The sequence below is a fragment of the Carlito syrichta genome, unplaced genomic scaffold (genome assembly GCF_000164805.1).
Source record: "Carlito syrichta isolate Samal-C Ts95f unplaced genomic scaffold, Tarsius_syrichta-2.0.1 Scaffold50662, whole genome shotgun sequence".
NCBI classification, from domain to species: domain Eukaryota; kingdom Metazoa; phylum Chordata; class Mammalia; order Primates; family Tarsiidae; genus Carlito; species Carlito syrichta.
Window position 1 is genome coordinate 293522 of NW_006994758.1, and position 10886 is coordinate 304407.

Below are 10886 nucleotides of genomic sequence, written 5' to 3' on the forward strand. Positions count from 1 at the left end.
AAAAAAAAAAAAAAAAAGCAGGAAAAAGAGAAGGATATTCACTCTCAATACTACTATTTAATATAAAACTTGCTGATGCTATAAAGAAAAAAAGAAAATGAGGTATAAGTTGTGGCAGGAATTGGTAAAACTCATTTGTAAATGGTATGCATGACTACCTTAAAGAACTAACAGAATGACAAGAAAAAATAATCGGATTAATAAGGTTTTCAGCAAGGTTTTCCAACATAAGATCAGCCTGTAAAAATCAAAAGCATGTCTCTACACCAGCAATAACCAACAAGAAAATAAAGTAGGAATGAATTGTATCATTACAATAAACCTCTATTAAAAATTTAAACTCCAAAACAGAAATAGATGATCTGAATAAAAGGACAGACATATCATGCTCTTTTCTGGGGAGATTTTGGTGAGGTAATAATTATCTATTGGAAGCAAATTACCCCAAAACTTATTGGCTTAAAACAAGAAACATTTATATCGCATGGTTTCGGAGGGTCAGTATTCCAGAAGTGGCTTAGCTGGGTGGTTCTGGCTCAGAGTCTCATGAGGTTACAGTCAGGATGTCAGCCAGGACTACAATTACCTGAAGGCTTGGATCCACTTTTTTTTTTTTTGAGTTGGAGTGTCACTCTGTTGCCCAGGCTGGATTGCAGTGGTGGCCACCATGGCCTCCAACTGCTGGACTCAGGCAATCCTTCTGCTTCAGCCTTTTAAGTAGCTAGAACTACAGGCATGTGCCACCATGCCCAGCTAATTTTTTTATTTATTGTAGAGACAAGGTCTTGCCCAGGCTGGTCTCAAACGCATGGACTCAGACAATCCTCTTGCCTCCACCTCCCAAAATGCTGGAATTACAGGCGTGAGCCACCATGCCCAGTGGGATCCACTTTTAAGAAGGTTTGCTCACATGGCTGTTGGCAGGTGGCCTCAGTTTCTTTCCACCTGGGTTACTCCATAGGGCTGCTTGTGACATACCAGCTAACATCCTGCAAAGTGAGCAATCTGCATGACAGAGCAGGAAGCTGAAGTGCCTTTTGTGACCTGGTCTTGGAAATGACACACTATCATTTCTGCCTCATTATGTGCTTTACAAGTGAGTCACCAGTTCAGCCCACACTCAAATGGAAGTTAGACTCAAACTCTTGACAGGAACAGTATTAGAGTATCATATCCTGAAACCTCCTCAGTTAATGTTATTCAGATGTTATTTCTAAATCTATAAATTCAATACAATCCCAAGAAAACTTCCATGACTTTTTTTTAAGAACTGCAATACACTTACATTAGACTTTAAAATATTAAAGGTCATGGATAGCTAAGCTAGCCTTCAAAAGGAAGAGTTATTATGGGGACTTGCCCATTAGATATTGAGACATACTAAAGGTCTTAGTAATTAAAGAAAAGAGCCTGATATTGGCCCAAGAGTTGAGAAGCAGACCAATAGTAAAAGAAACAAAAATAGCTCAGAAATTGGGTGCAGTATCTTGTACCTATAATCCTGTGACTCCGGAGGCTGAGGCCAGGAGTTCAAGACCAGCCTGGGATCATCTCTAAACAAAATAAAAAATAAAAAATAAAACCCCAAATAAAAAACAGCTCAGAGACAGAGCCTATGGAACTTAATATATGAGAGAGGTGGTAACACACACAAACAAGGATTGGGTGGTTGCCTAATGGGACATCTGGCTCATCTGAGAAAAAATCAGATCTCTATCTCACACTATGTACAAGAAAAATCTGTACATGGATTAAAGACCTAAAATGTGAGAGCAAAACTATAAAGTTAATAAAAGGAACTAAGAGCATCTTGTGACTTAGGGGAAGAGAATGACTTTTGTTTTTTTGAGTTTGAGTCTCACTCTGTCATCCAGGCTGAATTGCAGTGGCATGCTAACAGCCACTGCAACCTCAACCTGCTGAACTCAGGTGATCCTTCCACCTCAGCCTTCCAAGTAGCTGGAACTACAGACTACTTGGAATAATTTTTTGATTTTAATTATTCCAATCAAATAATTTCAATTGTAATAATTTTTTGATTTCATGTAGAGATGAGATTTCACCAAGTTGCCCAGGCTAGTCTTGAACCCCTGGGCTCAGGCAATCCTCTTGCCTCCTCCTCCCAAAGTGCTGGGATTACAGGTGTGAGCCACTGCCCCCAGCCGAGAACAATTTCTTTAAAAGCACAGACCATGCCGGCTTGGTGCCTCAGCCTGTAATCCCGCACTTTGGGAGGCTGAGGTGAGTGGAATGCCTCAGCCCGCGGGTTCAAGACCCGCCTGGGCAGCTTGGCGAGACCTCATCTCTACAATAAATCAAAAACTAGCCGGGTGTGGTAGCGCATGCCTGTAGTTCCAGCTACTTGGAAGGCTGAGGCGGAAGGATTGCCAGAGCCCAGCAGGCCGAGGCTGCGGTGGCTGGGAGCGGCCACTGCACTCCAGTCTGGGCAACAGAGTGAGACTCCAACTCAAAAGTAAATAAATAAATAAATAAAAGCACAGACCATAAGGAAAAAAAGAATTGATTATATCAAAACTAAAGATTTTTATTCAACGAAGGTTACAACTCTCAAAGTTAATAATAAATGCCAGAGCCAGAGAGGCTATTTCCAACACCTAAGGGATTAATAATTAGACAATGTGAGGAACCCCTGAAAAGCAACAGGAAGAAAAATATGGGAACTGGCCCAACGGGAGTATGGATGAGTAGCACACCGTACTCTGTGTGTAAATATAATCGGTGTTGGGGGTGGGGCAGACCATTGAAAGGCTGGACAAGTCCATTCCATTGATAAGAAATTTAGAGTCTCTGAGGGCAAACTAACCCATTCTTCCTTGATGGGGAGCTCAGAAATGAAAAATCTGTCAAATCCATTTATTGTAAAGGTATTTTGCACACTGAAGGTTAGACAAGACCACACTGTGAGACTGAGCACTGTGGCTCACGCCTGTAATCCTAGCACTTTGGGAGGCTAAAATGGGAGGATCACTTGAGGCCAGGAGTCTGAGACCAGCCTGGGCAACAAAATGAGACCGCATCTCTACAAAAAATAAATAATAAAAATAAATTAGCGGGGTTGGTGGCAGAAGCCTATAGTCCCAACTTCTCAGGAAGCTGAGGCAGGAAGATCCCTTGAGCCCAGGAGTTCGAGGCTGCAGTAGGCTACAATTGCGCCACTGCGCTCCAGCCTGGGCGACAGAGCAAGTCTGTCTCTAAAATAAATAAACAAATAAAAAAGACCAAATTGTGGGCAGTGGGCTCAGACACTAATTTCTTTGAATAAGTCCATTGTGTAGTGTGAAAGCCCTTTCTGTGAGTCAAGGATTCAGCTACTCTTGAGTGACAGCAAAAATTGTTCTGTGGATTGGGATTTACACCCTCTGAAGACTGGACCATCCTGTTTTGTAGAAGGCCTCTCAAGCAGTTTACTGGTGGAACAATCAAGGCGCTGCCTTTACAGGGCAGTCAGATAAGGATGAGGACTGAAATCAGAGATGAAAAGGAAGAACGCTACGGAAAAGGGTCCGTGACATTGCTAGATAGGTAAAAAGTAGGTGTCACGGACGCTGAAAACGTAGGATCTGACGTCAAGGACTGTGATGACATCAGGGTCAGTGGTGAATAAAATGTCGGGCCCTTGGGGGGTATGAGGTTAGAGGACTAGAACGCAAAGGAAGTGGACATCAGAATGTCGGCAGCGACCTAGAAAAAGACGACTGCGATGGTGAGGGAATCAGATCCAATGGAGGAAATGACGTCAAGACGGGAGGGTAGCGTTAGGAACGGAAAGGGATATGAGCGCGAGAAGGTTAGTGCGCGGAAGGGATGAAGACGGCTCGGCCAATGTGTGGGATGCTGACGTTAGGGTGTGCCAATTGCACAAAAGTCGCCTCCATTCCCGGAAGCGCGCAGAAAGCATTGCTCCCTTCGCTCTGCCGTCCCTTCCTCTCCCCGCTCCGCCCCCTCGCTGGCCTCAGCCAATGAACACGCACGGCAGTGCGCGCTGGGGGGACGTTCTGTGACGTGTCCGCTACGTACGCTTTATCAATCGTCTTCCCGCGCGGTAGCCTCCCTGTTCTCTCCGGTCCTTAGAGCTCGCTGTCTGTCCGGCTCTTTTGCTTTTTAACTTCCAGGTAAGCTGCTTATGTCCTGCGGTGCGGCCGCTCCCTGCCTCACTCTCATGCGCCGCGCCGGCCCGAGCAGGGGGCGCCAGAGGGGAGAGTAGCGGCCGCTGACACGTAGGCTTGGGCTTCTCTGGGGCGGGCGGGTCCCGGGCTCGGAGGTGGAACATTTCGGTTGATGGGAAGCTGAGGCGTCTTGGCCGAGTGCGAAGAGCACCAGGAGGGGCTGGCGGCGTCGGTGACCGTCGTGACCACGCGGCAGCCGATATTTGCTGCCCTTCTTTTCCCACGTGACCGCCGCCATCTTGTTTTGCGGCGCAGAGGGAACGCAAGGGTGCCCTGGGCTTGCGCCGTAGCACAAAATGACGGGCGTGGTGGCGGAGGATGTTGTGGGCATGCGCGACGGTGGCCCCCAAATGGCGACTGCGCGGGGCCGGCCCCGCCCCGAGGATTCCCGCCTTTTCAGCTTTCCTCCCGAGTCTCTGTTTAGTTACTCTTTATTTTTTCCTTTCTTCTGTTTTCTGCCTCTCTTCACCCTTTTTCTTGAGTTCTCAAATCGCTTCTTCCTCTCCCTACTTCGTTATTTCTGCCACCCTTCTCTATATTCTCCCCACAGGACTCGAACTCACAGCCATGTCTTCTGAAGAAGGAAAGCTCTTTGTGGGAGGGCTCAACTTTAACACCGATGAGCAGGCACTGGAAGACCACTTCAGCAGCTTTGGCCCTATTTCTGAGGGTGAGGCAGGGGCCAGACCCACGATGGGGACAAGTGAGGGGAAGTCAGGGACTCGTGCATTTTAAGGAACATTAAGAGAAAAGTCAGGGCACTGAGCCTTCAAATTCTCCTTTTCTTCCTAAGCCTAAGGTGTCCCAAATTTTGCTTTCAGGATTGGTGGGAGGTGTTGGTTCTCCCTCCCCACCCCTGTCCCCTTTTCAGGCCACCCCTTGCCACTTACCTTTTCTGGTGCTAACTGATCCACATTGCTCCATCTCTCCCTTCTCCAGTGGTTGTTGTCAAGGACCGGGAGACTCAGCGATCCCGGGGTTTTGGCTTCATCACCTTCACCAACCCAGAGCATGCCTCAGATGCCATGAGAGCCATGAATGGAGAGGTGAGGCCTCCTACCTGCAGAGGGGTCCTGCCCCCATCTGCCATCTCCTCCATTCTTTCTGTTTTTCCCCTCTATGTCTGCTAGGGGCAGCGCGGCCACCAAACCCCGCAGTGCCCACTCACAGGAGCATGACTGCCTTCTGTTCTAGGGGGTGGAGGGCAGCGGCAGACAGAGCCGGGCTGCCTGGGAGGCGACGACTGGTCCTGCATGAGGCCGAGAAGCCACCCGTGGATGGTTGACCTGCCTTGGGCTTAGGTAGTAGAGTCTGCAGACCTGTGGGCCTGGCCCGGAGAGGACCTCGTGAGTCTTCTGGGATGGACTCTGAAGCCTCAAACCAAGAGAGGTGTCAATCTAGCCCTAATAGTCGGGCAGCTTAGAGGAGTGGGGAGGAGAACTCAGCCTGAGTTCAGTCAAGATGTAAGTAGTAGCAGGGGGAACATGGTGGATTCAGGTCATTTTGTGGGATCCTGTAGCTCCTGATGAAGCCATTTTGTCCAAGGAGCTTATTCTGGAACATGGCACCCAGAACCTGGTGCCCAGCAGGAATTTCTGGGCCCTTTTGCCCACTTGCCCATGCCCACTCTTAACTTACCACTGCCCTGACTGACCACCAACCCATCCTCCTTGTGTCTCCCTCCCATACCTAGTCCCTGGACGGTCGCCAGATCCGTGTTGACCATGCAGGCAAGTCTGCCCGGGGAACCAGAGGGGGTGCTTTTGGGGCCCGTGGTCGTGGCTACTCTAGAGGTGAGTGCAGTGGTAAGTTTGATCGTGGGGCGAGAGGGAGAGTCACCTGCTCGTGGCCTGTGTGGACAACTACCATTTATCTGCTGTAGGTGGTGGGGACCAAGGCTATGGGAGTGGCAGATATGACAGCCGACCTGGAGGATATGGATATGGATATGGACGGTCCAGAGACTATGGTGGCAGGTGGGTAGCCAGGGAGTTGGAGTATTTTGTTGTCATTTCCCTCAAAAGGTCTGCTGCCCAGGTGCTCATATCCATAGTTTAATATCTGTATAAATTTTATGCCTTAAAATTGTGCTTGCTACATATAATATTTAAAATAATTGTTTTACACATCCAAAGTTCATATTAAGATATAACGAAATGTTACTTATACAATTAATGTTTTTTTTAAATTGTGTATTTTTTTCTAGAAACCAGGGTGGTTATGACCGCTACTCAGGAGGAAATTACAGAGACAATTATGACAACTGAGATGAGACATGCACACATAATGTAGGTAAGACTTGGCTATTGGCACTGAGCAGACTCCTGTTCATATAACCCTGTCATGACCCTCTCACCTTTTCTTCTGGCCAGACTGCTTGACATTTCTCCTGCCCTCATACTTCACCCTGCCAGCCCACCAAACACCATTCCTAGGCCTCCCTTGCTCTCAGGTGCATGTCAGGTCTAGTCTGCTTGGGGGAGGAGGTGATCTGAAAACCCATCTCCTGTTGTCCTCTACTCTTGGTATGGGGTGGAGAAGATGAAGGGATGTCCCTGTTGCCCAGCCCTCAGCATCTTTATCAACTCTAGTGAGCTTGTTGTCAGCCTGTTTCTTCCTGACATCACAATTCTCCCCCTTCTTACTGTTCTCAGATACACAAGGAATAACACTTCTGATCCAGGATCGTCCTTCCAAAATGGCTGTATTTATAAAAGATTTTTGGAGCTGCACTGAAACATCTGTTTTTATTACACCAACTTCTATTTTTCAATTGCGCTCCCAAGGTAGCTTATTAAAGACCTTTTAGAAAGCTCCATGTGTTTTTAAAATTTTTCTCTCCCATTTAAAGACAAATTCTAGGACATTTGTAGAGTCTGGGTATTTTTTCTTTGATGAGTTTTTTAGTTTAGGATCTCAGGATTATTGGTTCTAGCAATAATGGGTTCTGGCAAGTTTGGCCAGACTGATAAAAATTAATGTGTATCAAGGGACATTTAAGAAAATTCTGTATACAATGTTTATTATGGTTATGAAGCAATTTCAAAATGTACCTATAAGAAATCTGCATCAAGAACATGATTACCTAGGGGCGTTTTTTTACTCAAGATCACCAACCTGGTTATATAGAAGAGCTTCTTAAAAATGTATGTGAATGTCATTTTTTTAAAATACTGGAAAAAAATATTCTGTTGTGTCTCATATAGTGTTTAGGATGTCCTTCACGGAGCTGATTAAAAAGTTGAAACCTGAAAACAAGCTGCTTTTTCCTTACTCACCTACTTTGCAGATCAGTAGGAGGGAGGCTTGGAGAAAGTTTGGTAGCGGGTGGGCAGGGACTGCCAAAAGGATAGGTAAGGCGCCTCAAGTTTCACAGTTTGGTTGAGTTTGGGATTGGTTTGGTGTAAGATATGGGTACAGGTGAAATCTACTTCTGAGTGGAACTGGGTTTCCTGAGATAGGGTCTCTTGGTCCCGTTGTCAGATCAGTGTTTGAATTTGAGTCTCCCTAGTTTGAGCATTAGGTGGGCCCTCTTCTCACAGGATTGTTCTGAAAATTTTTAAGCACCTAACCTCATGACATGAGTTAAAACCTGTCATAGTGGTGCCAGTTCATTCCTTCACCTGAAATGATAGGAGTTGGGGAGAGGTACACTTAACTCATCTGTGTGGTAAGGGACATGGGAGAAACCTGGTTTGAAAATAGTCCTAAGAGCTTGGGCTATATCCAGACTCTAGGATTCAAATTGGGGCTCTGTTGCTTCCCAGCTAATTGACCTTAGGTAAGCAAACCTCAGTCTCATGCATTTTACCTTTTCTGTGAAGGGTTAAATGAATAGGTATATAAAGCCGTTGAGAACAATTGGCAAAGCTCTTGTCACATGGATTCAATTTTTTGGTGTGTTGGGTGGTAAGGTGGTGATGGCTTGTTTTTAATCTGATTTTGTACCACTAGTTGGTCTTAGTTCCCCAGTTCTATTTGTTCCTTTAGTTATGTGTTTTTTTAGTAGTTTTATTGGGACCCATGGGTGTTATCCTGGTTACAATTGGAACAAAAAAATCTGTTTATAGCTTTTTCACCTGGCTAGTATTGAGCCAGGTTACCACAAGGTTGCAAATTCCAGAGCATTCTTATCCTACACTACCTTAATCGTCTTTCGGGGGGTATGAAGCACTGTATTATGAGTCCCAGTCCTGGAGACCTGACTCCTGGGTGTCTCAGCTAGTTGGGACAGGCCCCAAGGCCCCTTCTTCCTCCCACCCAAACAGTCATGAATTTGCTTTGGCAGGTGGATGGAGACTCAGGAACTTCCCAGACTTCTGCCTCGCCCACTGAGCCAGTCCCAGGTTATGGGGCATTGTGGCTAACCCCCCACCAGGTGGGTACTTGGTCTGAGGAGGCATTCTGTTCTGGGCCTTTGGGGAGCCAAGGCAGTGGGAGCCAGCAGGCAGACCACCATTACTGCCTTGTTGGTGGGGGAGGGGGCAGGGAGGGTCCTCTGTTCCCTGCCTCAGGATGCTAATGTACCTCTTACCTCCTGTGTCTGAGGTGGGGTCCCATAATCCGCCATAGTATTTCTGCAACAAAGTGACCCTTGAGTGAGATCAATAAAGACTATAAATAGCATCAGGGGCCTTTCTGTATAACAGCTGTCAACCTTCTCTGCTTTCCTAATTTTAGGTGATTTGCAGCAGTCTAGCCTAGGGAGGCCCAGTTTCTTGCCTGGTCTCAGTGCAGTTCCAAAGTGCAGGTTCAAAGTGCCCTTTAAAGTGCTTGTTAGTCTCCTGCTTTGGTTTGTCTCCAGCACTCCATTACATGCTTCCCAAGAATCCATTGAGACCACAAAGGTACCTTGAGAACATGTGTCCAAGACCTGCAGGTATTTTATTTTCAAGACCTGGATCTTGTCTGTTGTGAAAATCTTGATACATCTTTTAAACAACTCACCCAAAATCCTTTCTCCAGGTCCAGAATAAATTATTAGATTGGCTTTCAGTTTTCAGTTTGACTTTCAAATCCCAAGCTCCACCCCTTACCTCACCTGGGCAGAAATTGCTTTTCAGAATTTGCTTAATTTCTTCTCTGCCTCAGTTTCAACATCTGAAAAGTGGAAATAATAGTGCCCACCTTACAGAGGGGCTAAGGGTATTAAATATAGAATGATTAAAAAATGGGCCAGGTTCATTATACTGCCCCCCACACCCTTGTCCCACATTCTGGACTGGGGGAGGTATAAGAAACTTTCAAAAAGTTTGGTTGCTGTGGATACTTCAGGTAGATAAAACATGGGTGACAGCTGGTGTTCATACCCTTCTTACCTGCCAAAGCCCCTCTGCAGCATTCCACCTGTTTCCAAGTTTGGTGTTAAGATCTGACCTGAGGCTTTTCATAACCTTGACCCTGGGAATATGCACACAGTGTACCACAAAGGTTAGTGTTTGGTTAAGAGGAGCTGTTCTGGATCCTATGGGGGTTGGGTCTTTTATAAAAACTGTGTGTACACAAGTTTAGGCTTCTACATTGTTCAGAATAATTCATGCCCTTATTTTCAATAAACATTTCTAATATCCTGTTGAAGAGTCTGTTTTTTAAAATACTTTATCCATTTACTCATTGTTCCCATGAAAGGACCGTATGTGCAAAGCATCCCCCAAATGTTAAAGGAACTTAGAAACCAAAGAACAGAGAAGACATTCCAGGTTGTCCCTAAAAGGTTAATTGGGAGAACTGTACAGAAGCGTTTTCGTGCCAGCAAGACAGGTCTTGGTAAAATTATTCCCCAGGCCCAGGGCTTATATATCGTAGGGGAAAAGGTGTGTCTGCTCCTACAGGACAAAGAACCATCTCAAAGAGGTGAGAATATTACGTTTACAACCTATAATTTGTGTGATAACATCAAGGTTGACATGTTCAGACACTAAGGACAGTAAAGTAGAAGTCAGGAGGTATTTGCGGAACTGGGGCTAATCAGAAACCAACCTGGTGGGTTGGCATCGTATATGGTGTTGCGACTGGTGTTATGGTGAAGGTTGGAAGATCAGCATGTGAGTCTGTCTTATAAAGACTTGTCCTCAAAAGGCCATTTGGTAGCTGGGTACAGTGCCTTACAGCTGTAATCCTCCCACGTCCTAAGATTGAAGCAAGAGGATTACCTGAGACCAAAGATTCTAGCCCAAAGTGAGGTTCCTACTCAAAGAAAAGGGACTAACTTTAAAAAAGTTGGTAAAGCAGAGGGCCTTAGAAGCGGGAGTTCAATAAAATTGCTACTTACCTTAGCAAAGAATGTATGGATATCCAAGCTTGTATGCAATGAGGTTTAACTCATGCAAAAACCTTTACTTAGGAAATGTACCTACTTGAGAAAGCAAATTCACCTACTCATCACCCAGCAAACTCCTATTTTCTTGAAGGTTCAGCAGGTACATGAAAACCATGTTTAAATATAAGTACGTCTGTCAATAATCACATTGTTAGCTAAATTAATGTCTATCTCTCGCTTGTTTTGAAAATCTTAGTAATTTTTTGGTGGAAACTTTTTGCATTAGCTTAATTTTTTGCCCAGTTTTTTTTTTGTTTTTTGGGTTTTTTTGAGTTGGAGTCTCACTCTGTCACCTAGACTGGAGTGCAGTGGCCACTCCCGGCCACCACAGCCTCGACCTGCTGGGCTCTGGTGATCCTTCCGCCTCAGCCTTACAGTAG

General features: G+C 45.7%; 1 protein-coding gene across 2 annotated transcripts; it reads left to right on the forward strand.

The window, feature by feature from the left end:
- Window positions 1–3966: 3966 nt before the first annotated feature.
- Window positions 3967–7442, forward strand: RBM3 (RNA binding motif (RNP1, RRM) protein 3). Of its 2 annotated transcripts, XR_002481400.1 has the most exons (8): window positions 4051–4133; window positions 4738–4857; window positions 5127–5233; window positions 5382–5650; window positions 5881–5980; window positions 6070–6163; window positions 6394–6479; window positions 6842–7442. XR_002481400.1 is itself a non-coding variant. In XM_008049087.1 (7 exons), exons 2-6 carry the CDS (start codon window positions 4755–4757, stop codon window positions 6452–6454), a joined length of 465 nt encoding a protein of 154 aa, XP_008047278.1. In that variant the 5' UTR covers window positions 3967–4133; window positions 4738–4754; the 3' UTR covers window positions 6455–6479; window positions 6842–7442. The 2 variants fall into 2 exon arrangements, 1 of the variants encoding a protein (XP_008047278.1); XM_008049087.1 differs by lacking the exon at window positions 5382–5650 and having other exon boundaries at window positions 3967–4133.
- The last annotated feature ends 3444 nt before the right edge of the window (window positions 7443–10886 follow it).